Source organism: Hemiscyllium ocellatum, chromosome 48 (assembly GCF_020745735.1).
Source record: "Hemiscyllium ocellatum isolate sHemOce1 chromosome 48, sHemOce1.pat.X.cur, whole genome shotgun sequence".
Classification (NCBI taxonomy): domain Eukaryota; kingdom Metazoa; phylum Chordata; class Chondrichthyes; order Orectolobiformes; family Hemiscylliidae; genus Hemiscyllium; species Hemiscyllium ocellatum.
The window spans coordinates 7159284-7186879 of record NC_083448.1 but is presented as its reverse complement, the minus strand read 5'-3'; the positions used below and the strand labels follow the sequence as shown (position 1 = coordinate 7186879).

General features: G+C 46.9%; 1 protein-coding gene across 2 annotated transcripts in view; it reads right to left on the bottom strand.

Moving 5' to 3' along the window:
* Window positions 1-23463, bottom strand: part of lgi3 (leucine-rich repeat LGI family, member 3) — a 44197-nt gene extending 20734 nt beyond the window's left edge. The window contains exons 1-4 of one of the 2 annotated variants that reach the window (XM_060856609.1): window positions 23184-23463; window positions 19975-20056; window positions 19524-19680; window positions 8265-8431 (exon numbers count right to left, since the gene is read on the bottom strand). In XM_060856609.1, the coding sequence (XP_060712592.1) occupies window positions 8265-8338 (74 nt within the window). In that variant the 5' untranslated portion in view covers window positions 8339-8431; window positions 19524-19680; window positions 19975-20056; window positions 23184-23463. Of the gene's footprint in view, window positions 1-3688; window positions 3951-8264; window positions 8432-19523; window positions 19681-19974; window positions 20057-23183 lie in introns of those variants that run through there. The other variant, XM_060856610.1, reaches the window with a different exon arrangement.
* Window positions 23464-27596: the final 4133 nt, after the last annotated feature.

Here is a 27596-nt window from a genome sequence, read left to right as displayed (position 1 = left end):
GGGCGTTATTATTTAATATGTGTGGGAGTGACATACCCAGTAACACGGGGCGTTATTATTTAATATGTACGGGAGTGACATACCCAGTAAGACGGGGCGTTATTATTTAATATGTATGGGAGTGATATACCCAGTAACACGGGGAGTTATTATTTAATATGTACGGGAGTGATATACCCAGTAACACGCGGCGTTAATGTTTAATATGTACGGGAGTGATATACCCAGTAAGACGGGGCGTTATTATTTAATATGTGTGGGAGTGACATACCCAGGAACACGGGGCGTTATTATTTAACATGTGTGGGAGTGACATACCCAGTAATACAAGGTGTTATTATTTAATATGTACGGGAGTGACATACCCAGTAACACGGAGCGTTATTATTTAATATGTACGGGAGTGATATACCCAGTAACACGGGGCATTATTATTTAATATGTATGGGAGTGATATACCCAGTAATACGGGGCGTTATTATTTAATATGTACGGGAGTGATATACCCAGTAACACAGGGGGGTTATTATTTAATATGTGTGGGAGTGATATACCCAGTAACACGGGGCCTTATTATTTAATATGTACAGGAGTGACATACCCAGTAACACGGGGCGTTATTATTTAATATGTACAGGAGTGACATACCCAGTAACATGGGGCGTTATTATTTAATATGTACGGGAGTGACATACCCAGTAACACGGGGCGTTATTATTTAATATGTACGGGAGTGATATAACCAGTAACACAGGGCATTATTATTTAATATGTGTGGGACTGACACACCAGTAACACGGGGCGTTATTATTTAATATGTACGGGAGTGACATACCCAGGAACCCGGGGCGTTATTATTTAACATGTGTGGGAGTGACATACCCAGTAATATAAGTTGTTATTATTTAATATGTACGGGAGTGACATACCCAGGAACACGGGGCGTTATTATTTAACATGTGTGGGAGTGACATACCCAGTAATATAAGTTGTTATTATTTAATATGTACGGTAGTGATAAACCCAGTAACACGGGGCATCATTATTTAATATGTACGGGAGTGACATACCCAGGAACACGGGGCGTTATTATTTAATATGTACGGGAGTGACATACCCAGTAACACGGGGCGTTATTATTTAATATGTATGGGAGTGATATACCCAGTAACACGGGGAGTTATTATTTAATATGTACGGGAGTGATATACCCAGTAACACGCGGCGTTAATGTTTAATATGTACGGGAGTGACATACCCAGGAACACGGGACGTTATTATTTCATATGCATGGGAGTGACATACCCAGTAACACGGGGCGTTATTATTTAATATGCGTAGGACTGACATACCCAGTAACACGGGGCGTTATTATTTAATATGTACGGGAGTGACATACCCAGTAACACGGGGCGTTATTATTTAATATGTGTGGGACTGACATACCCAGTAACACGGGGCGTTATTATTTAATATGTGTGGGAGTGACATTGGCAGTAACACGGGGCATTATTATTTAATATGTACGGGAGTGACATACCCAGTAACACGGGGCGTTATTATTTAATATGTGTGGGACTGACATACCCAGTAACACGGGGCGTTATTATTTAATATGTACGGGAGTGATATACCCAGTAACACAGGGCGTTATTATTTAATATGTACGGGAGTGACATACATATTAATTAATAACATCCCATTTTACTGGGTAAGGGAATCTTTATCCCTAATGGTATTATATAATTGGTACTGGATTGTCACACCCAGTAACTCCCAGAGATATTATACAATCGAGTCAGACATATTGTACCCTCCTTCTGCAAAAACTTACATGGTGAAAATCACTTCAGTTGCTATTCACCAGGTACCTGCATCGTTGCCTTTTCTCTGGTACATTGGTTTTTAAATCAGAGGTACTGAGAATAAAAACTGAAGTGGGGTACCGTGTCCTATGATCAGTTCAGGAGTTTGAGAATTGGTATGACCTTCTTTTCAGCAACTTCTCATGGTTAGAGAAAATAAATCCATGACACTGACTTTAAAACCAACAAGTAATAACTTAGTTATCTAACTCTAACAATGAACTAATTCACTCAACTACTAACTAACGGTATAAATCCATTCTAACGATTAACTATTACCAAATACAAGATTCTAATGGTATGCTATTCCAATACATATGAATCCCACTCATATAACAAAAAAAAATAGAATTTAGTCTCTTAAAGGTACAGCCAGGTGGCTTCCGGAAAGTTCTGTGCCTTCTCCGTTGATTCTTGTGTCAGGTCCACCTTCTGTGTTGATTCTCCTGAAGGTATTTCGATGGTTCCTGCTCTAAGACATTAAGGATGCTGTGAGAGCCAGCGATTCTCTTTGGAGAGCAAGGGGTCGTTAGCTCCAGCTCATGACAGTGTTCTCTGCATCTCTGCTCAACCACCCCCTTCTTTTATACCCACGATGACGCAGCAATATTTCGTGTCATAGGATTGGTCCTCAGTTGTCAAAACCATCAGATTTAAATTTAATAGCTTTTTGGCACCGAAGCCACTGGTTCAAATCGATTGGCGAAATTCCAAAACCTGTTGGCCTGGTTAAAACCGCTGTTTGGCGTGCTAAATGTGTGGCCTTTTGAAACAAGTGTTTCAGCTCGGGTGCTGTCTGTGTCCTTGCAAACCCCCCTCCCCACACCGCTGCTCAGAGACAGCCATTTTAAGTTGATATAAATCTTTGGAGCTGATCAAAAGAAAAATTAAGAAGGCTTTATTTTCTAATTGAAGTTTATATGGTAATTATTTGACACTTTCCCACACAAAATCTTTGGGTCAGGCCGAATTGTTCTCTGCGCGTTCAATGAAGAAGAGACGTGGCCAGTCCTGACCTCCACAGTGAGGTTTCTCACAGTCGAGCAGCTGACGCTGTACTCAGTGCAGAGTGACACATGAGACATGTTGATTTGAGTACCAGCCCTTGCAGTCCCTTCACAAAAGACACAAAACTCGACAGCAAACGCAAATGCTTCATTCCAGTCACCATTCTTCTGCTGAAATCACAGCCTGAGTAAGGCCACTGGATTATCCAGTCATGGAGATGTACAGCATGGACACAGACCCTTCGGTCCAACCCGTCCATGCTGACCAGACATCCCAACCCAATCTCGTCCCAGCAGCCAACACCCGGCCCATGTCCCTCCAAACCTTTCCTGTTCATCTCCCCATCCAAATGCCTCTTAAATGTTGCAATTGTACCACCCTCCACCACATCCTCTGGCAGCTCATTCCATACACGTACCACCCTCTGTGTGAAAAAGTTGCCCCTCAGGTCTCTTTTATATCTTTCCCCTCTCACCCTAAACCTATGCCCCTCTAGTTCTGGACTCCCCCACCCCAGGGAAAAGACCTTGCCTATCCATGCCCCTCATAATTTTATAAACCTCTATAAGGTCACCCCTCAGCCTCCGACGCTCCAGGGAAAACAGCTCCAGCCTGTTCAGCCTCTCCCTGTAGCTGAAATCCTCCAACGCTGGCAACATCCTTGTAAATCATTTCTGAACCCTTTCAAGTTTCACAACACCTTTCCGATAGGAAGGAGACCAGAATTGCACGCAACATCCCAACAGTGGCATCCCATCTCTTTGGCCCCCACCCCCCACACAACTTGTTCCCACCCTCCGAGCTGGCTTACTTACAAGGAAAGCAGGTTCCCCGCGAATGTTTGTGGGATGGATTTCGACGCCACGCAAAAAGCGCTGTCTTTGGTGCAGGAGCAGGACGGAGGACACTTGGGATCTTTGGGCCACTTCTTTGCTCCCACCGAGAGTGACGGGCCGAGGATCCAAAGCAAGAAAGTCACAACCAGCACCCATCGCTTGGAAATACTCCTCTGAGGCACGCTCATCCTGTGAAGCCGCTGCGCCACTGAAGACTGCAGCCCGAGCTTTGGGTATGGATTCAGTTTCGGACCCTTTGCAGTCTTCGAGGGAGGTGGGTGTCTTTGCTGACTGCGAGCCACTTAACATTCAGTCGCAGAGGTCCTCTTGAATGTCAACGCCTCGCTGGCAAACGTTAAGACTTTCACATCGCTCCGAGCTTGGGCTCACCGATCCAAAAGCCAGGGGAGTGAAGCGATGGGAGCTTTTATGCTGATGTCAGGCTCTCAATAAGAGCAATTGTTTCGCTAAGTGTGGTCCTGTGCCAGGGACTGAAGGCCAAGGAGCTGACAGTGCTGAACTGTTCCACTGCCTGTTCAAGCACAAACAAGGCAAGCCTGTGTTGTACTGCTTCACATACCCTCTGCCATTTCGTCATCAACTCCTGAAATTACTCCTTTTAAAACAAAGTGAAAGTCAGACTGTGAATGCCCCTTGTTGGCGCACTTGAACAAACACTGTACAATCGCTGAAAATGTCTGAACAGACCCCATTCCCTCAGCTCAAGTGGGAGACAATTGTCTCAGACTGCAGTGGGACTCTACGCTCAGTCCTTACCTCCACACCAGCACCTCAAGCACTTGCGTGTCTTTTTAGATTAGATTAGGTTCCCTTCAGTCTGGAAACAGGCCCTTCAGCCCAACAAGTCCACACTGACTCCCCGAAGAGTAACCCACCCAGATCCATTCCCCTTCTCGATATTTACCCCTGACTCATGCACCTAACACGATGGAGGACAATGGGAGGAAACCGGAGCACCCGGAGGAAACCCACACAGACACGGGGAGAATGTGCAAACTCCACACAGACAGTCACCCGAGGCTGGGTAATCAAACCCGGGTCCCTAGTGCTGTGAGGCAGCAGCGCTAACCACTGAGCCACCATGCCACCCCACCATCTTGCTGTTAACGTCTGTCCAACTTCAGGCTTTCAGTCGTCTCTGCACTCGCGTGTTGCCCAAGACCCCACCTCTTCTTCAAAGCTCTGCTCATAAGAAAGCACAACAGATGAGCAGATCGTCACTGCTGGTTTTCGTCCAATCCACCTGGAATCAGTCACTCGAGACACAGAGAATCGATGCGCCTCTTTCTCGGGCTCCAGGGTCTAAGATCGGTCGGCAGGTTGCTTTTCGTTCGGAATAACCCCGTTGCAATGCTGCTCAGTCACAAAACGGCTCCTGGTCCAAAAGAGCTGCATCCCGCCTGGATTGGAGTCCGCTGATGCCGTGGAAACACTCCCTCAATCCTTGCTGGGGTGACACTTTCACTCATCATTTGTTGTTTGGTCTCAGCCCTGCCCTGGTTCGGTTTATTGATCACACCGTCCCTCCCTCTGTCCCTTCTCCACGTTAACTTTATGCTTTCTGAGTGGCTTTGCGCCCACTCTCATCATTCCTCTGACCAGCCACCTCACGAATCGTTTTGCCCTCTTGATTTCCCTCTTGAGTATGCCCCGACTGGCCTTACACTCTTGCAGGGATTCACTCGATCCCAGCTGTCTACACCTGACATACCAGCTTCCTTCTTCCCCTTGACCAGAGCCCTCAATTTTTCCAGTCATCCAGTGCGCCCTACACCCACTAGCCTTGCTCTTCATCCGAACAGGAACTAGAGTCTCATTTTGATAAAGCCTCCCATTTTCCAGCCACCCCACTGACCCGCTCAGAGCCTGCCCCAGTCAATGTCTGAAAGTTCTTGCCTAATCCTGTCAAAATCGGCCTTCCTCCAGCTGAGAATCTTCACCTTTGGATCAGGTCTCTCCTGGGCGCAGAGCGACTGCACCTCCCCGTTGCGTCTGTGAGATGTTTGGGCGCCTCGTCTTCCAGGACAGCTTTTTTTGGTGGCCCCCTGAATCAACTGGGTTTTCCTCTGTCGCGCCCACCCCCCTCCCCCTGTGCATTGTCCAAGTCGGGAGGTCAAGGGTTCAAGTCCCCACTGCTGCAGACACACTGAGGCTGACAGAGTGGGTGCAATCCAGAGGCTGTGCTGCACTGTCTGGGGTGCCGTGTGTTTTGCTTTGGAGGGGATGTTGAATCAAAGGACCTCTTGGGTGGGCGTGGATGCAAACGCCACCCCGACCCCTCCCGACCCCACCGTTGAAAAGGGGCTATTCGAACAACATTCCAATCAAATCATACTAGCATTGCTGGAGAAACTCAGCAGGTCTGGCAGCCTCTGCGCAGAGAGAAACAGAGATAAACAACCTTCCCACACCGAGTCAAGTCCCCTCAGGATCTTATGCATATTAATCTCATGAAGCAACCTGTCCATTTGAGTCCAGGAACTGGTGTCATAGTGCAGCTTTTGGAATACTGTGTCTAATTTTGGTCTTAAATTCGAAGAATGCAGTTAAACTTGAAAGGATGTAAAATGTTTTAAAAGAATGTTGCTGGGGTGGATTGGGGGGGAGGTTTGAGTTAGAGGGAGAGGGTGGGGCTGTTTGCCCTGGAGTGTCGGAGGCTGAGGGGGGGCTTTATAGAGGTTTATCAAATCATGAAGGGCACGGATGGGGTGAATAGCCAGAACATTTCTCCAATGCCAAAGGTAGAGGGTATAGGTTTCAGGTGAGAGGGGAAAGATTTAAATAGGACGAGAGAGGTAACTTTATCACGCAGAGGGTGGTACATGTATGAAACGAGCTGCCAGAGGAAATGGTGGAGGTTGGGACAGTTGCAAAGTGTAAAAGGCATCTGGATGGGTGTATGAATAAGAAGGGTTTAGGGGGATATGGGCCGGGTGCTGGCCAAATGGGACGAGGTCAGATTGGGATATCTGGTTGGCGTGAACGAGTTGGACTAAAAGACCTGTTTCCGTGCTGTATGACTCGAGGACTCTAATTGCTCTTGGAATGCCCGGGTGGATGGGACTATTTCCTCGTCCTTTCGCCACTGAGTGCCGGAATTCATTCTCCAACACCATCTCGTCAGGGCAACTCGGAATAGGCAATAAATGCAGCCCCATTAACCGAGAACAGATTTCCGGAACACTTGTTTCCGGAATTTTTTTTTAACAGAGAGCTACCTTATCCTGGGGTGTCGATGTGGCCATCACGCGTGAAACCTGCCAAGGTTTAGGTTCGTGAGTCGCATTCTGCTGGGGGTTCAGAGGCCACAGTCATTCTCTCGGCTGTTGTTGGAAAGGCAGAAGGTGAGTCCATTCCGAGGAGGTGCACAGTGCCCACTGTGCGCGCACATGGCGCTTTGAATCTCACAAGTGTCCAGCAGCCCTGATACAGACCAGGCGCAGTCCTGCACAGCACCAACAATGATGGTCCGATCCAATGGAAGCCTTCAAAATGGCAGATGGAGTTTAATTCAGAGAAATGCGAGGTGCTGCATTTTGGGAAAGCAAATCTCAGCAGGACTTATCCACTTCGTGGTAAGGTCCTGGGGAGTTTTGCTGAACAAAGAGACCTTGGAGTGCAGGTTCATAGCTCCTTGAAAGTGGAGTCGCAGGTAGACAGGATAGTGAAGGTGGTGTTTGGTATGCTTCCCCTTCTTGGTCAGAGTATTGAGTACAGGAGTTGGGAGGTCATGTTGCGGCTGTACAGGACATTGGTTAGGCCACTGTTGGAATAATACGTGCAATTCTGGTCTCCTTCCTATCGGAAAGATGTTGTGAAACTCGGAAGGGTTCAGAAAAAATTTGCAAGGATGTTGCCAGGGTTGGAGGGTTTGAGCTACAGGGAGAGGCTGAACAGGCTGGGGCTGTTTTCCCTGGAGCGTCAGAGGCTGAGGGCTGACCTTACAGAGGTTTACAAAATTATGAGGGGCATGGATAGGGTAAATCGGCAATGTCTTTTCCCTGGGGTCGGGGAGTCCCGAACTAGAGGGTCATGGGTTTAGGGTGAGAGGGGAAAGATATAAAAGAGACCTGAGGGGCAACTTTCTCACACAGAGGGTGGTGTGTGTATGGAATGAGCTGCCAGAGGATGTGGTGGAGGCAGGTACAATTGCAACAGTTAAGAGGCTGGTACAATTGCAACAGTTAAGAGGCATCTGGATGGGTATATGAATAGGAAGGGTTTGGAGGGGTATGCGCAGGGTGCTGGCAAATGGGACTCTGTCTCCTCTCTCTGTGACTGTAACAAGGTGTTCATGCACTCTGTTCTGGTCTGGCACGCAGACGACAACAATAAATCAATCAATCATTTATTATCACCATAGCCTGGTGAAACTGTGATGAACAGGGACTCCTTCGTCCCAAGAAAACAGCAACTCGAAGGTTTTACCCACATTGAAATGGGTCAGTCCTGTGACGCATTCTAATCTGAAAATAATCTCAGACGTTAATGTCAATCTTAGACTGCACTTCAGGGTGATAGATTCAGACCATACCTCATTGAATTCTGTGCTATCTTTGAACTCTCCCTCTGGACTGTGTGTCCTGTCACGACACTCCGAAGCCACATTTCTTTACAAAGATGGAGAACCGTGCTCAATTCCCAAGCATCCAAGACTTCATCATGTCGACTTGTGGAAAACTGTGTTCAATTCCGGTCTCCCTGCAAGACAGAAGCTGTTGTCAAACTTGAAAGGGTGTGAAAAAAAAACATTGACAAGGATGTTGCCAGGGTTGGAGGGTTTGAGCTACAGGGAGAGGCTGAACAGGCTGGGGCTGTTTCCCGTGGCGCGTCGGAGGCTGAGGGGTGACCTTATAGAGGTTTACAAAATCATGAGGGGCATGGATATGATCAATAGGCAAAGTCTTTTCCCTGGGGTAGGGGATTCCAGAACGAGAGGGCACAGGTTTAAGGTGAGAGGGGAAAGATATAAAGGACAGCTGAGGGGCAATGTTTTCATGCAGAGGATGGTACGTGTATGGAATGAGCTGCCAGAGGAAGTGGAGGGAGCTGGTAAAATTGCGGCATTTAGGAGGCATTTGGATGGGTATATGAACAGGAAGGGTTTGGAGGGATATGGGCCGGGTGCTGGCAGGTGGGACTAGATTGGGTTGGGATATTTGGTTGGCATGGACGGGTTGGTCCGAAGGGTCTGTTTCTGTGCTGTGCATCTCTAGGAATCTGTGACCGAAGAAGCAACTTTTTCACACAGAGGGTGGTACATGTATGGAATGAGCTGCCAGAGGAAGGGGTGGAGGCTGGTACAATTGCAACATTTAAGAGGCATTTGGATGGGTATATGAACAGGAAGGGTTTAGAGGGATATGGGCCAAGTGCTGGCAAACGGGACTAGGCCAGATTGGGATATCTTGTCGACAAGGACGAGTTAGACTGAAGGGCCTGTTTCCATCTGCAAACCTCTGTAACTCTAATATAGCTTCAAGGGCACAGGTAGGTAAAGTGAAATGCCAACCTTGAAGAAGGAAAAGTCTTTTTGGGTTGACTGCATTTGCTGAGTGGTTGTAAAATGTTTGAATCTGGAGTTGGAGGAAGCCATTCAACCCCTGGAGCCCGTTCTGCTATGCAATGAGATTAATATGTGCCATTGGTTCAATCCAGCTCCATATCCCTTTGTCAGGAGACTGGTTGGATCCGACTGCGGGGCTGTGCACAAACCATTTCACCCTGGGGCCTCAAAGTCGATACAGCACAGTGCAGGCAACTAGACTTCAGGAGCTTTGTCAACAATGGGCCCAACACTGTCTCTCCCTCAGAACGGATCAGACCCCCCCACTCCATGATACTGGCACAATCAGAGCTGGTGGGATTGAACAGATAAGATCAGCACTGGGTCGGAAATTGGCTGAGAGACCGGAGCAGAGAGAGAGAGGGAGAGGGAAAGGTATAAAGTGGAAATCCTGAAGGGTTAGAAGCAGGCCCATGCTTCTCTTGGTCTCTTAACGATTGAGACTGGGTGGTGTCGGGGCACTATTTTACAGTGGGAAGAGTGAGCAAGTACTGTGGGAGGTTATTGGTAAAGCTGAAGACGACACAAAGAGGCTGGGTGAAACACAAAAGATGCAGTTTAATCGAGAAACCCGTGAAGTGACTTTTTTTGTCAGAAGAGCCGGGGGGGCAGCATAAAGAGTGCCATTCCAAAGGGGGTGCAAGGGCAGAGGGACTTTGGGGTACTTGTGAACAACTGATTGAAGGTTATCGAGCAGGTTGACCAATTGTGGGCGGCACAGGGGTTAGCACTGCTGCCTCACAGCGCCAGAGACCCGGGTTCAATTCCCACCTCAGGCTACTAACTGTGTGGAGTTTGCACATTCTCCCCGTGTCTGCGTGGGTTTCCTCCGGGTGCTCCGGTTTCCTCCCACAGTCCAAAGATGTGCAGGTCAGGTGAATTGGCCATGCTAAATTGCCCGTAGTGTTAGGTAAGGGGTAAATGTAGGGGTATGGGTGGGTTGCGCTTCAGCGGGTCGGTGTGGACTTGTTGGGCCGAAGGGCCTGTTTCCACACTGTAAGTAATCTAATCTAATCTAATAATCTAAAGATGGTGTAAGTAATCTAATGGTTAAAACGGTCTGGAATCCTGGACTTGAAAACTAGATGCGCAAGCGTCTCAAACGTCACCCTGTGGAGAATGCAATCTAGTTCCTACAGAGTTAAAAATCACACAACGCCAGGTTAGAGTCCAGCAGGTTTGTTTGGAAGCACGGGTTTTCAGAGTACTGCCCCTTCATCGTAAGACACGGAGGCCTGGATTGTTTGTTAAACCTCTCATTTTTCGAATGACCATGTTGGTATCAGTTCTTCCACGTGTAAATCCCAGAACCTTTTTGAGAGTGTAACTTTACCCCAGTCAGTGAAGGGGTACGACAGAACCATACCACCGCCATCCCCTGGTCAGTGCGAGTACTGCAGCAAACACCTTCAAATCTTCAGGTCAGTGATCCATAAAACCTGAAGAAATAGGAACAGGAGGGGGCCATTCAATGGGACCTGAGCTCATCCAACATTCCTAAAAGCCACTCTCCCGTATTTTCTCCATAACTCTTGATTCCTCTCCTGATCGTTTGATTATCTCAGCCTTGATTAGACAAAAGATCTCTGTCCCCACAGCTGTCTGTGGCCAGGCGTTCCAAAGACTCTCAACTCTCTGGGAGAAGAAATTCCTCCTCAGTTCACTCGTAAACTGGCACACCGCTATTCTGAGACTATTCCCTCTGGTCCGACACTCTCCCGTGAGCGGAAACATCCCCTCAGCGTTGACCCTGTCAAGCCCCTCAAAAAATCCATCATGTGTCAATGAGATCACCTCTCATTATTCGAAACTTCAGGGAGGAGAGTCCCAACCTGTTTCCACTTTGTTCATGAGATAATCCCTCCCTCGTGGGGATTATGCCAGTGAAGCTGCTACGAACTACCTCCAATGAAATCACTCCTGAAATGAAGGGACCAAAACTGCTCTCAGTGCTCCAGATGTGTTCTCACCAGCACTTAGACCTCCCTACTCTTATACTCCAACCCCCTTGAAATAAGGGCCCACGTTTCATGAGCCTTCCTCATGACCTGCTGTGCCTATGTGCTCACTTTTCATGTTTAGTGCATGAGTCAGGTCACTCTGTGTTGTGCTTTCCCACTTTGAAGTAATACTCTGTTCTTTGGCTCCTCGTTCCAAAAATGAATAACTTTGCATTTTCCCACATTGTATTCCATTTGCCCACTGACTTAACCTATCAATATCTCTCTGTAAATTGCTTGTCTCTCTCTTGCCCATTAGCCCATTCTTCATCCATGCCAAATACTCCCTCCAACACCCAGGGCTCTTAGGACATAGCCTTTTGTGAGCTGCTTTGTCTGGAAATCCAAAGACAGCACATCTACTGGTTCCCCTCTGTCTACTCTGGTCAAGACTTTTTGGAAAAACTTTCATAAATTAGTCAGACATCATTTCCCTGTCATGAAGCCCGGGTGACTCTGCCTCATGAGATTATGATTTTCCAAATGTCCTGCTACTGCCTCCTTAATAACGGATTCTCAAGATTTTCCAATACATGCTCAGCTAATTGGTCGATTTCCTTCCTTTCTGAAAGGGATGTTCACCGTCGCAGCTTTCCAATCCTCCAGAATCGAAGGAGTTTTGGAAAATTGCACTAATTCCTCTTGTAGGATCCTGGGATGTAAGCCATCAGGGCCAGGTGACCGACGTGGAGAGAGGGAGGACGGCAGATGCTGGAGATCAGCATCGAGAGTGTGGTGCTGGAAAAGCACAGCAGGTCAGGCAGCATCCGAGGAGCAGGAGAATCGACGTTTCGGGCAATTCCTGATGAAGGGCTTAAGCCTGAAACGTCGACTCTCCTGCTCCTCAGATGCTGCCTGACTTGCTGTGCTTTTCCAGCACCACCCTATCGACTATTATTAATGGAGAGATTTACCAGGAATGAACTGGGTACTGAATTATAAATAAAGGCTGGGTAGTCTGGGACTTGTCTCAATGGAGTGTTGGAGGTTGAGACGTGTCCTGATAGAGGTGTATAAAATCATGTGAGGTATAAATAGAGTAATGGTAGGTGTATTTTCCCGAGGTTGGGGGATATCAAGGCGAGGGGCATATTTTAAGGTGAGAGGAGAGAGATTGAGAAAAGACGTAGGGACAACTTTTTCTCCACAGACGGTGGTTCGTGTGTGGGATGAATTGCCAGAGGAAGTCATATGGTGGATATGGACACTGTTTCGTTTAAAAGACACTTTGGTAAATATGTGAACATGAAATGTTTCAAGGAATATTGGTCAGGAGCAGGCAGATCGGTCTAGTTTAGTTTGGGATTATGTTCAGCATGGACTGAAAGGTCTGCTCCTCTGATCAGTGACATGTGACTCAGTGGTCAGCATTGCTGTCTCACAGCACCAGGGTCCCAGGTTTGATTCCAGCCTCGGGTGACTGTCTGTGTGGAGTTTGCACATTCTCCCCGTGTCTGTGTGGGCTTTGTCCGGGTGCTCCGGTTTCCTCCCGCAGTCCAAAGATGTGCAGGTTAGGGTGGATTGGCCATGCGAAATTGCCCATAGTGTTAGTCAGAGGGAAATGGGTCTGGGTGGGTTACTCTTTGGAGGGTTGGTGTGGGCCTAAGGGGCAGTTTCCACACTGTAGGGAATATAAAAAAAATCCAGAAATTGTGCCTCTCCAAAATGACAGCGACTGGGAGAGAAAGAACATGACCCACAGAAACACCTACTGCAACTGCACTGTCTACATCCATACCCTGTATATGAACGTCAAATGTATGTCTAACTGCAGGGAGGAAGTGTACAGTCACACACATTATAGTCTCAAGGTAGAATTGTTTAAAATGATTAAGACGACCCAGAACTCAGGCAGCATGAACTGTTGCAATGAATCATTGTAATTCACGTCGTCTATTTCCTATTGGTTTTTTATTTGTTTTGATTTTGAATTTTATCCCAGTCAACCTCTTCAACATGAAAATCCTGCTGATCTGTTTGTTGTTGGTGGGTCCAACCAGGGCAGGACTTACACAGTCAGTGGGAGGGCCCTGGGGAGTATTAGAGAACAAAGAGAGGTACAAGTTCATAGCTCCTTGAAAACAGACTCAGAGAGAGACAGGGTGGTGAAGGAGGCTTTCGACATGATTGCTTTCATCAGTAAGAGCATTGAGTATCAGAGTCAGGATGTCTTATTGCAGCCACACTATACTTTGGTATGTCCACATTTGGAGGACTGCTTGCAGTTTGGTCACCTATTATAGGAAGAGTGCAGAAAAGATTTACTTGGATGATACTTGGACTTCCAAGGACAGGTTGGGATAAGCTGGAGCTTTTTTTTCCCTGGAGCATAGGACACTGAGGGGTGATCTTTTCGAACAAAAGAACAAAGAAAATTTACAGCCCAGGAACGGGCCCTTCGGCCCTCCAAGCCTGAGCCTCTCCCAAATGTACTGTCCAAACCTGTTGGTCAATTCCTAAGCATTTGTATCCCTCTGCTCCCCAATGACACATGCATTTATCCAGACGGATCTGAAATGAATGTACTGTGCCTGCCTCTACCACCTCTGCTGGCAAAATGTTCCAGACGCCCACCACCCTCTGTATGAAGTACTTACCAAGTGTATCCCCCTTAAACTTTCCACCTCTCACCTTGAAAGCGTGACCTCTCGTTACTGAATCCTTCACCCTGGGAAAAAGTTTGTCTCTATCCACCCTGTCTATACCCTTCATGATGTTGTAAACCTCAATCAGGTCCCCCCACAATCTCCTTTTTTCTAATGAAAACAAACTTAACCTACTCAACCTCTCTTCATAGCTCGCACCTTCCATCCCAGGCAACATCCTCGTAAACCGTCTCTGTACCCTCTCCAAAGTGTCCACATCCTTTTGGTAATGTGGCGCCCAGAACTGTACACTGTATACTAAATGCAGCCGAACCAATGTCTTGTACAATGTTAACATGACTTGCCAGCTCTTATACTCAATACCCCGTCCAATGAAGGTAAGTATCCCATATGCCTTCTTGACCACTCTATCCACCTGTGCAGCAACCTTCAGGGTACAATGGTCCTGCACTCCCAGATCTCTCTGCCCATCAACTTTTCCCAAGGTTTTTCCATTCATTGTATAATTCGCTCTAGAATTAGACTTGCCAAAATGCATCACCTCACATTTGTCTGGATTGAAAGCCATCTGCCACTCTTCCGCCCAACTCTCCAGTCTATCTATATCCTCCTGTATTCTCTGACAGTCCCTTATGCTTTCAGCTACTCCACCAATCTTCGTGTCATCTGCAAACTTGCTGATCTCACCGACAGTGCCCTCTTCCAGATCATTTGTGGATATTACAAACAACAGTGGCCCCAGCACTGACCCCTGTGGAACACCCACTGGTCACCTTTCTCCATTTCGAGAAACTCCCTTCAACTACTATTCTCTGTCTCCTGTTGTTCAACCAGTTCTTTATCCACCGAGCTAGAACACCCTGCACACCATGTGACTCCACTTTCTCCACAACTCTGCCATGGGGAACCGGATCAAATGCCCTCCTAAAGTCCATATATATGACATCAACAGCCCTTCCTTCATCTAGCAACTTGGTATCTTCCTCAAAGAACTCGATAGAGAAAATCATGAGAGGCATTGATAAAGTTGATTACGGACATGGTAGGGGATTCTGAAACTAGAGGGGTTAGGTTTAAGGTGAGAGAGGATGCAAAAGGGTCCCGAGGGGCAATTTTTTCACACAGAATGTGTGAGTGACCAGAAGAGGCTGCCAGAGGCAGTGGTAGAGGCGAGTACAATTTTGTCATGTAAAAAACATTCAGACAGGTCCATGGATGGGACAGATATGGAGGAATATGAACCAAATGCAGGCAGATGGGACTGGATTAATTGTGAAAACTGGGTGGAATGGACAAGTTGGGTCGAAAGGCCTGTTTCCACAGAAGCTGTTAGATTTCTACACTCGATAACGTGACAAACTGGCAAGGGGACCCAGGAAATCGGGTCAAACGATTGTTTATTTTCCTGCATCTGCATGGAGAGTCGGTTTTATCACCGTCGAGTGGAAAACAATTGATGGCGGGTTGCACGCATCGCCGCGCTTTGAAGAAATCGTGACAACATCATCTCCCAGATGGACACTTGCTCCTGTCCTCCTGGCCTGCCTTTGCATACCTGACACTCCTCTTGACTTTTACACGACGAAAATTGAAAATGTCACGCTTTCGCAAAGTGATTCACTGTTCTCTGGAAGCGCCAGAGGCTTTCGGACCCCTGTCCCACTTCATTCGCCCACGCTCAGGCCACCCAGTGTTCCCTGTGTGGAAAGGACTTCAAAGACACGCCCATAGGTCCATGTCAGAGTGCGCATTTGATGTGCGCTCCTCATCTGCTGACTGAGCTTCAGCGCCAGTGGACGCCTGTAGATTGTGCTGTGTTACAAGTTCAGCAAACAAAGAGTCTCTTAGTTCAGCAAACAAAGAGGCACGGATGGCTTGCTGCAACGGTACAGGGCAGACGACACGCAGGAAGCTGGAAGAACACAGCAAGCCAGGCAGCATCAGGAGGTGGAAAAGTCAACATTTCGGGGGTAACCCTCTTTTCGGACCGGGTGTGAGTGTTGGGGGGAAGCTGCAGATAAATGGGGACAGAGTGGTGAAGTGGGGATAGGTGAAGACAGGTAGAGGGTCCGACCTAGTTGATACATAACTAGAAAGAGAGAAGGTCAATCAAGTATGGAACCCTTGGGAGATGCAACTGGGGAGTTAGTAAAGTGGAACAAGGAAAGGGTAGATAACGTCAACCAGTATTTTGCATTGTCCTTCCCAGTGAAGGGCACTATAAACATCTCAAAGATGAAGACTTGAATGCTGAATACAGGATTAAAGACAGGATTCTTGGCAGTATGGAGGAACAGAGGGATCTTGGTGTTCAAGTACATAGATCCCTCAAAGTTGCCACCTGTTGGGGATAATCTGCTATCGGGGTACCTACATTGGGGCTAGGGAGGGGAGCACCATTATTAAAACAGACACTGTCAGGTACCAGCTAAAACACAGCCATGTAAAGTAAACCCAGCCACTGCAGGCCACATTCCTTGGGGATTAGAACATGTCCGTCAGTTTCAGATCATCCTGTTACAATCTCATTGTTAATAAAGGAAACCGGTAACTATCGGATAGTGTAAATCGCACCGATACTACACTTGATTGATAAAGTACTTGCTAATGCCTCCGCTGACGTCAAACTCATTCGGGTCCTATGTTAAATGATAATACCTGTATATTCAACTATGGAGAACTATTGTGAGCGCCCAGACAGCCAGACGCATGGCAATGAGGAAACCCTTCCAAACAATAAACTTTTAATTTACAAGATCGGAAACTGCTGAACCCAGGATGTCTACCCATTGTTCAGCACAGCAGGAGCTGGACAGGTATCTCGGGGCAGCCAATAGAGACACTAATCCCTTCACAGACAGGTGAACCGACCAATGAGAGAACCGAACGAGGGAAAACTGACCGGGAACTTGAGGAAGCGAGAAGTATAACTGCACCAGATCCGAAGGGAAAGACAGAACGCCTTCTCCAACGAATTTGCATGCTTTTGAATTCGTTGTATAGTTTGCCAGTCTTGATTCTGTAATAAACGGTGTTTTTGCTCCAAACTCTAGCCGGTTTGATCTCTCCTTCCAACGAACACGTGGAGACGAGACCATTCGGTTTCCGTCTCAACACACCCAAGTGGATAGGGTTGTTAAGAGAGCATCTGCTGTTTTGGCTTTCATTGACAGGGGGATCGAGTTTTAGAGCTGTGAGGTTTTGCTGCAGCTCTACAAGTCCCTGGTGAGACCACACTTGGAACATTGTGTCCGGTTCTGGTCGCCCGACTATAGGAAAGATACAGAGGCTTTGGAGAGGGTGCAAAGAAGGTTTACCAGGATGCTGGAGGGCTTGTCTTATGAAGAGAGGTTGAATAAGCTCGGACTTTTCTCTCTGTAGAGAAGGAGGAAGAGAGGAGACCGGATCGATGCGGACAAAATAATGAGAGGAATAGATAGAGTCAACAGCCAGAGACTTTTCCCCAGGGCAGGATTGACTGGCACGAGGGGTCATAGTTTGAAGATATTAGGAGGAAGGTATAGAGGAGATGTCAGAGGTAGGTTCTTTACACAGAGAGTTGTGAATGCATGGAATGTGTTGCCAGCTGTGGTGGTGCAAGCAGAGTCACTGGGGACGTTTAAGCGACTGCTGGACCTGCACATGGATAGCAGGGAGTTGAGGGGTGTGGAGGTTAAGTGACGATATTTTACATTAGGATTAAATCATCGTGGGCTAAAGGGCCTGTTCTGTGCTGTACTTTTCTATGTTCTATGTTCTATGAGAAGCAAGGTGCTCATGGGAGGAAAGATCTCGTCACGGTCTCTATCATGAGGGATTTGACAAACGAATGGGACTAAAGGCAGAGAGGTCACTTGGGCCTGATGGTCTATATTCAAGAGTTTTAAAGGAAATGGGTGTGGAGATAGTGGGGGCATGAACTTGATTTGATGTATTGCAGTCACTTGTCCTGAACGACAGTGAGAAGCTTGGTTTGCGAGCAGTACAGGCAGATCATAGGGTGCTGAGACAGAGTGAGGCACACACGTTACAGCAGCACAGGAGACGCACTGTCAGGGCAGAGGGGATGACCTGGGGAGGGGTGCAGTGAGAGACAGACTTCCTTGTAGAGAGAAGAGAAGAACTTCTTCAAGGTAGGCACCCTTGCAAGAGGATTCGCAGTAGGTTAAGATCAACTCGGAGAAAGTGAGGACTGCAGATGCTGGAGATCAAAGTCGAGAGTGTGGGTGCTGGAGCAGGAGAATCGCTGTTTCTGGCATAAGCCCTTCATCAGGTATTGCCCGAAATGTCGATTCTCCTGCTCCTCGGATGCTGCCTGACCTGATGTGCTTTTCCAGCGCCACACTCTCAAAACAAATATTTGAATATCCCAAAGGTGTCTCCTACACATATAGGACTATATTTCCATGCATTGAGGCACTAGGAGGGTCCAATAACGAAACAGACCCCAATTAACTTCAGCAGGAAGATCTCCGACAGGTACTTTTCCCATCTGCACCTTGGCAGCAGCTGCCCCAACCTTTACTGTGCCCATCAGCACATAGTCCTGGACTTTGGAATGGGCCAGTCTGCGACTGTAACTATAAGTGAAGTACCCAAGTAACTGTGCGCCCAAGATGGCGCTGTAAGAGGTGACTTTCTGCTTTTCACTGGACTCATTTGATCACATGTGACAATAAAGCCAATTCAATTCAATGTCTGCCATTTTCCTACTTTTCATTACACTATTTACTGGACATTTTTCAAAACCCACCTTTCTCTGTATCATAGAGGTGGACAGCGAGGAAACAGATCCTCTGGTCCAATCCGTCCATGCCGACCAGATATCCCAATCCAATTTAGTCCCACCTGCCAGCACCCGGCCCATATTCCCCCAAACCCTTCCTATTCATATACACATCCAAATGCCTCTTAAATGTTGCAATTGTACCAGCCTCCACCACATCCTCTGGCAGCTCATTCCATACACGTACCACCCTCTGGGTGAAAAAGTTGCCCCTTAGGTCTTTGTTATATCTTTCCCCTCTCACCCTAAACCTGTGCCCCTCTAGTTCTGGACTCCCCCACCCCAGGGAGAAAAGACTTTGCCTATTTACCCGATCCATGCCCGTCATAATTTTGTAAACCTCTATAAGGTCACCCCTCAGCCTCCGACGCTCCAGGGAAAACAGCCCCAGCCTGTCCTGCCTCTCCCTATAGCTCAAACCCTCCAACCCTGGCAACATCCTTGTAAATCTTTTCTGAACCCTTTCAAGTTTCACAACATCTTTACGATAGGAAGGAGACCAGAATTCAGTGTCTACTTCTATTGACAATAGACAATAAGTGCAGGAGTAGGCCATTCGGCCCTTTGAGTCAGCACCACCATTCATTATGATCATGGCTGATCATCCTCAATCAGTTTCCTGTTCCTGCCTTATCCCCACAACCCTTGATTCCATTTTCTCAAAGAGCTCTATCCATCTATTTCTTCAAAGTATCCAGAGACTTGGCCTCCACAGCCTTCTGGGGCACAGCATTCCACACACCCACCACTCTCTGGGTGAAGACGGTTCTCCTCAACTCTGTTCGAAATGGCCTCCCCCTTGCTTTCAAACTGTGTCCTCTGGTTCGGGACTCACCCATCAGCGGGAACACGCTTCCTGCCTGCAGAGTGTCCAATCCTTGAATGATCTTACTGGCAGGGAGTTCGAGTCGCGGATTCCCCGTGATGGGAACATCATCACCAAAGGAACTGCGCAGCTCACCACCATCTTCCGACATCTGACTTCCCCAAATCTAAAGAATAGATTAATTTTAAAATGTTCATTTCAAATGGATACACGGAGAAATAAAAGGCTTAACATATATAAGGAAAGTCTGAGGAATCTGGGACTATACTTCACGGAATTGAGAAGGATGAAGAGGAAGCTGATTGAAACTTATGGAATACTAAAATGGCCTGGACAGGGTGGATGTTGGAAAGATGTTTTTATTAGTAGGAGAAACAAAGACATGAGGGTACAGCCGTTGAGTAAAAGGAAGACCTTTTAGAACAGAGATAATGTTATGAAAGTGTCAGGGGTACTGTACCTTTAAGAAAGTTGAAAGCTAGCAAGGACTCACAGAGGCACACAGGGTTTTGCTTCAGAACAGCTAGCACTGGCTGGGTTGCCTGGAGACAAAAACAAATTCAAATTTGGCCAATCAGTTCATATTATACCCCAAAATATCAACCTCCAATCAAGTTTGAATTTAGGATATTGACAATATTAAAAACCAATGAAATGATCCAATACTTTGGGGTAGAAGATTGGAGAAAATTGAACAGTTGGGGAAGAGAACTGCCAAGCCACCAACATACGCAGACTGCCCATAGAATAGCTCTCTTATAGGTACCTTTATCCATCAATGACCTGTGAAAATTCGACAGCCGGCTAGTTTCAAAATTTGAATCTTTGGTAAATCATAATCGGGGTGGGGGGGCGGATTATTGGACTAGTATGGTAGAGGGAAAGGTAAAAGATAGGTGAGAGAAAGGAGTTGTAAATAGTTGTGAATTAATTATTCTCTGTTAAACTTTGAAAAATGAAGCTGTTCATTTTGACTTTAAGTAGTGACCTTTGGGATAGTTCTTGGCCTCTCAAATTTTAACAGATTACCGCACGGGGTAAATCTTTTCTGTGTTGCTGGCTTAAATTAGCAGGAGGGGTTATCCCGCGTCATAACAATAAGGAGAGACTTAGAGAGAGAGAGAGAGAGTCGTGAATCTATGGAATTCATTACCACAGAAGGCAGTGGAAGCCAGGTCATTGAGTATATTTAAGACAAATAGATTGGCTCTTGATTTCTAAGGGGATCAAAGGTTATGGGGAGAAAGCAGGAAAACGGGGTTGAAAAACCTATCGGCCATGATTGAATGGGAGAGTAGAGTTGATGGGCCGATTGGCCGAATTTCTGTTCCTTTGTCTTATGGTCTAAATGTGAAATTAACTTGCAAAAAACATTTGATTCAAATGTTTATCATAGTGCACTGTATTCCTGAAAGTTAATCTAATCTTAACAAGGAATTAAAGATGAATATAGATGAGAAATGGCATTCAGTCAACTTTCCCCATCTCATCCTATCGAGAAACCCACCCCATGCTCCTTGTCATTTCTCCATCAGTTATATCTCTGTGGCTCTGATTATGGACAGCTCCCTAGTGTAACTGCGACGTGGCAACTTTTGGAAGCCCTTCCGAAAGAAAATAAGACAAAGTTGGCCTTTTCACTCTTGGAGCATTCAACCACCAAACTAGTTATGTCAGTTTAACAAGTAATTAGGAAGGCAAATGGAATTTTGGCACTTATTGCTAACGGAATGAAAGTTGGGAAGTGTTGCAGCACCGGGACAAGACGTTAGTGAGGCTGCACGTGGAGTTTTAGAAATAGAATCCCAACAGCGTGCAAACAGGTTCACTCTGACCCTACAAAGAGTAACCCACCCAGACTCATTCCCCTACCCTATATTTGCCTCTTGCACCTGACCTACACATCCCATGGGGCAATTGAGCGTGGCTAATTCACCCTGACTGTGGCAGGAAACCCACCCAGACACGGGGAGAATGTGTAAACTCCGCACAGACAGTCGCCCAAGGTTGGAATCGAACCAGGGCTGTGAGGCAGCAGTGCTAACCACTGAGCCACCGTGCTGGCACCATTTTGTGTGCAACTTTCATCCCCTGACCTGAGGATGGAGTTACAACGGAGGCAGTTCAGAGGAGGCTTGTTCGATCGATTCCAGAGTTGAGGAGTTTGCCTTATGACCAGTGATTGTGCAGTTTCAGCCTGTACTTTCTGTGAAGAATGAGAGGAATTCTAACTGAGGTTTTTACGATGTACAAGGGGATTCACAACATAGATGCAGAGAGAATGTTTCCTCTTGTGTGCGGTCATCTAGAGGTGAGAGGTCATCGTTTTAGGATTGGGGGGCAGATTTCTGCAGAGATAAGGAGAAATCATTTCTCTGAAATAGTCATGAATCCATGAAATTCACTCCCAGAGTGCAGTGGATGCCAGATCATTGAGTAAATTTTAGGAAGAGTCGTAGAGTCATAGAGATGTACAGCATGGAAACAGACCCTTCGGTCCAACTCGTCCATGCCGACCCAGATATCCCAAACCGATCTAGTCCCACCTGGCAGCACCCAGTCCATATCCTTCCAAACCCTTCCTATTCACATGCCCATCCAGATGCCTTTTAAATGTTGCAATTGTGCTAGTCTCCACCACTCCCTCTGGCAGCCCATTCCACACACGCACCACCCTCCACGAGAAAAAGTTGCCCCTTAGGTCTCTTTTACATCTTTCCCCTCTCGCCTTAAAGCTATGCCCTCTAGTTCTGGACTCCCCCACCCCAGGAAAAAGATTGTGTCTATTTACCCTATCCATGCCCTTCATGATTTGCTAAACCTCTATAAAGTCACACCTTAGCGTCCGACACTCCAGGGAATACAGCCCCAGCCTATTCAACCTCTCCCTATAGCTTAAATCCTCCAACCCTGGCAACATCCTTGTAAATCTCTTCTGAACGCTTTCAAGTTTCACAACATTCTTCCGATAGGAAGGAGACCAGAATTGCACGCAATATTCCAACAGTGGCCTAACCAATGTTCTGTACAGCTGCAACAGGACCTCCCAACTTCTGTGCTCAGAATTCTGCCCAATAAAGGAAAGCATACCAAACATTTTCTTCACTATCCGATCTACCTGCGACGCTACTTTCAAGGAGTTATGAACCTGCACTCCAAGGTCTCTTTGTTCAGCAACACTCCCTCGGACCTTACCAGTAAAGTGTTGAAGTCCTGCTAAGATGTGCTTTCCCTTAATGCACCACCTCGCATTTATCTAAACTAAACTCCACTTGCCACTTCTCAGCCCATTGGCCCATCTGATCAAGATCCTGTTGTAAATCGAGGTCACCTTCTTTGCTGGCCACTACGCCTCTAATTTTGGTGTCATCTGCAAACTTACTAACTGTACCTCTTATGCTCACATCCAAATCATTTGTATAAATGATGAAAAATCGTGGGCCCAGCACCGATCCTTGTGGCACTCCACTGGTCACAAGGCCTCCAGTCTGAAAAACAACCCTCCACCACCACCCTCTGTCCTCTACCTTGGAGCCAGTTCTGTATCCAAATGGCTAGTTCTCCCTGTATCCATTGTTTGAAGATAAACTGCATTCATCAGCCATGATCATATTAAATGATGAAGCAGGCTGAATCTTATGCTCACTTCTGGATCTTATGCTCACCTACCATCAATTGCAACAACTTTGCAATGCCTGTTTTCTCAAGCAGCACTTGTCAGCAAATGGATCAGTCCAAGGCAAGGCCATAGTTTCGAGCAGGAATTGTCAGCGAATCAAGACTGGCTCCTTCAAGCAGAAGTGTTACAGCTCAAAGCTAACATGGTCTTTCCAGTCAAACATTGGCAACACATTCCTTTTGTTCTTTGCAAAGTTCTTCCTCCTGAAAGTTGACCCCCTGGTGACCTACGGTAGGTGCGTGGTCTCAGAACACCTCGCTCACTCGATGCTCTCAGCCTCACAGCGTGGTCCGTCCACCCCCGGGAGCTGCTCAGTCACCGGGACTATAGTGTCGATAGGGCACTTTCTTAACCGCTGCGAATGCTGGGAACAGCTCGGCGCCATTGACATTTCTCCCTGGGAATTCTGACCCAAACCACAAATTGCACCGATCGCACGGCAGATCAGGTGGCATCGTCAACATCTTTACAAATGCTATTTCGCGCATTTTCTTTTTTCCTTCAACAGCGAGCAGTCGGACGGACTGATCAACTTTTTTTTACAATCACAACGAATATAATACAGTATCCTTCCATAAATCAAGCACAATTTATGTCATCTGCTTATTTCATCTCGAGATAAAGTTATTTACATTTTCTCCATGGACACGAAATAAATCAAATGCAACTCCGGGATACTTATATACTCCCTCCTTTTGAGGTTGTACCAGCCATCTCTCCATGACACACAGGCAGTACTCAGACCTAGGAAGCCACACAATGGGAACTATTGTTCCAATCTATCCTGCTTACTTGGCACAGTGTTCACTGCTCTTGAGTTTTATTCATTTCTTTCCAAAGTCATCCAACACTGAGTTCATGAAGATACATTTCTGACAGTAGCAGCACACTTGAATACACAATAATCTTGAGGCAGATACTTGAGAAAACACCTCATTCATCATCACAAGACATTTGCTTTGTAATTTTAACAGCGAGCACTCTTTGGGGTGGCTCCAGAGGGCTTTGAAATGGCATTGATCATCACAGGCTGATCTTTATTGAAGAGAAGCCCATATTTTGTGCACTGAAGGCATATGCCGAGTGTTCCCAAAGACAGTTCCAGGATTTTGACCCAACATCAAAGAGGGAAATGGTTTCATATACTTGCAAAGCAGAATGCTGTGTCACTGGCAGATCTGCTGCTTTGGTCTTTTGGGCTGGAGAGATTGTGAGTTTGCAAAGTGTTGTCAAATGAGGCTTAGTGAGTTGCTTTGTTGCATCTCCTCAACAGTGCTGCCTCTCTGTATTGGTGGTGGTGGGACTGAATGTTCACAGTGGTGCCAATCAAGTGAGCGACTTTGTCCTGAGTTAGATCAAGCTTCCTGAGTGTTGTTGGAACCATACAAAGGCATCACACTCCTGACTTGTGCCTTGCAGATGGTGGAAAGGTTTTGGGAGCAGAGTTACTTACCACAGATTTCTCAGCTTCTGACCTGCTATTGTGGCCGTGGATTTCACATCGTTCTGAGTGAAAGACTTTTTAAAATGTTTTTAATGGCCTTTTGTAATTTATTTGAAAATGTAATGCTCCAAAATGCAGAAAGCCTCATGAAAGGGGTGGCAGGGTGGCTCAGTGGTTAGCACTGATGCCTCACAGTGCCAGGGACCCCGGTTCGATTCCTGCCTTGGCCAACTGTCTGTGTGGAGTTTGCACATTCTCCCCGTGTCTGTGTAGGTTTCCTCCGGGTGCTCCGGTTTCCTCCCAAGATGTGTAAGTCAGGTGAACTGGCCAGGCTAAATTGCCCACAGTGATAGGTGCATTAGTCAGGGAATAGGTCTGGGTGGGCTACTCTTCGGAGGGTCGGTGTAGACTTGTTGGGCCGAAGGGCCTGTTTCCACACCGTAGGGAATCGAACCTAATCTAATCACTAAGCCCTGAGGTTGCCAAGAGGTAAAACATTCAAATGAAGCCAGTTTTCACACCTCATAACAAAAGAAAGACACACTCTCAGACTCAGAGAGACCAGAAAAGCGAGAGATGTTGCTGATGTACACAGGAGCTTAGTGATTCTTGTCCTCAACCAAAAAAAATGCTGGTGAGCATGAATTCCCTGCTTCAAGAGATCAGGCCTGCAGAGATTGCGAGACCAGTGGGGACCTCGCTGTTGGATATCAGATCAATGACACTCAGAAGACTGAATAAAGGAACTTTAACGGTGGTACTGGAAGAGTTATCCTGTTGTGACCAAGGGAAGGGATGCAACTGGAATGCTGGCTGGGAATTAAGGATTTAATCTACAAGGTAACATGTCCACTGGCAGTGTGATGTGATAAACACAGCAGAAAGCATTTTCAGTACATCATACAGTTAAAAGGAAAGTACCTTTCCTGTAGTTTAGTTTACTAGTTAACCATTAAGTTGTTTTTTTACTCATTCACAGGATGAGGGCATCACTGGCTAGGGTAGCATTTATTGCCCCGCCCTCCCTGTCCAGAATCAAGTTGCTTCAAGACTTGTTTTCCATGACACTGGCGACCTCTGGTGGAGGCCGAGAGGAATTGTCCCCTCGGCACTTCTGGCTGAAGATTGTTCCAAATGCCTTTGGCTTTGTCCCGTGGGCTGGGGTCTGCCTTTGTCCAGGATATGGATGTCACACCAAGATCCCAGCTTCAGCCCTCATCACTCTCCGCCACTGTCCACAGCTGGATGGGGCAAGACTGTTGAGATTCCATCTGATCTGCTGGCCAGGGGATTGCTGAGTTTTGTCGACAGCATGTTGGTGTCATCTGGATTCGCCATGTGGGGTACCTGCACCAGGTTTGCATCTCGCTTTCACCCACCCAGTGCTGCTCCCAGCGTGTCAGTGAACCAAGGTCGATTGTCCATTGGAGGGAAAGAAATGCAGCCCGCACGATTACAGCTGACGTTTAAATTCAGTTCTGCTGCTGATGGCCCACAGTGTCTCTTGAACACTCGATTTTTAATCTGCTCAATTGGTCTAGAATCCCTCCTACTCAGCGATAGTGGGAGTCCTTCAACAAGTCATTTGGTGGGAATGAAGTCAAATGGGTTTTTCCTCAGCGTCATTTCTTTGGTGAGTTTTGAGAAGATTTGGAGCTCAGGTTGAGGTTTTGGACGTAGGTTTGCTCGCTGAGCTGGAAGGTGCATTTCCAGACGTTTCGTCACCACACTTCAGTGGGCCTCAGGCGAAGCAGTGCTGAAAATTTCTGCTTTCTATTTCGATGTTTGGGTTGGTGACAGCATTTCCTGTGGTGATGTCATTTCCTGTGGCGAAGTCACTTCCTGTTTTTTTTCTTAGGGGATGGTAGATGCGGTCTAACTCGATGGGGTCTAACTTCATTTCTTTGGTGTCCAAGGCCGGGTTTGATCGGTCCGTCCTTGGGGACTCTGGTCAAAGTCCTACTTGGTGACAGACATTGAAGTGCCCCACCAAACACAACGTGAGGTCCTTGGCATTTTCAGTGCTTCTTCCAAACAGTGTTCAATATGGAATACGGAGTGTTCAATATGCCATGAGCCCTCATGTGGTCTGGGGACAATGTTGAGGAAAATCATGAAGGATAAGGTGAATAACAAGGGTTTTCTCCCTCAGGTTTGAGGAAGGGGGGGTCAAATGTAGGAAGCCTATTTTTAAGATGAGAGGAGAAACATTTTTTTTACAAAAAGAGCAGTTTGTGTGTGAATTACCAGAGAAAGAATGCGGATGTTGTTATATTGTTTAAAAGACATTTTGGTAAGTTCATGAATAAGAAATGTTTGGAGGGATATGGGCCCAGCACTGGCCGGTGGGACTGGTTTAGTTTGGGAACATGTTTGGCATGGACTGGTTGGACCGAAGGCATGCTGTATGACTCTACGACTCCCAGTCAAGATTAGAAAAGCACAGCAGGCCAGGCAGCATCCAACAAGCAGGAAAATTTTGCCCGAAACATCGATTTTCCTGCTCCTCACATGCTGCCTGACCTGCTGTGCTTTTCCAGCACCACTCTGATCGTGACTCTGATCTCCAGCATCTGCAGTCCTCACTTTCAGCTCTCTGACTCCCAGGGCAACTCCCTCCCAACTGTATACCCTTGCATCAGCACCTCTGCAGAGTGAGTCAAGAAACAACCAGGGATGGTACTGGAGAAATTGGGGGACATTATCTGAAGAAAATGAATCTGTGAGTGTGTCAGGCTGTTGCTTGACTAGTCTGAGGGACAACATGCTTAATTTTGGCAGCATTCATGGGCCAGCATTTATTACCTGACTCCTTCAGAAGGAGGTGATGAGCTAACTTCATGAACTGGATTAGTGGTGCTGGAAGAGCACAGCAGTTCAGGCAGCCTCTGAGGAGCAGTAAAGACGATGTTTCGGGCGAAAGCCCTTCATCAGGAATACAGGCAGAGTGCCTGAAGGG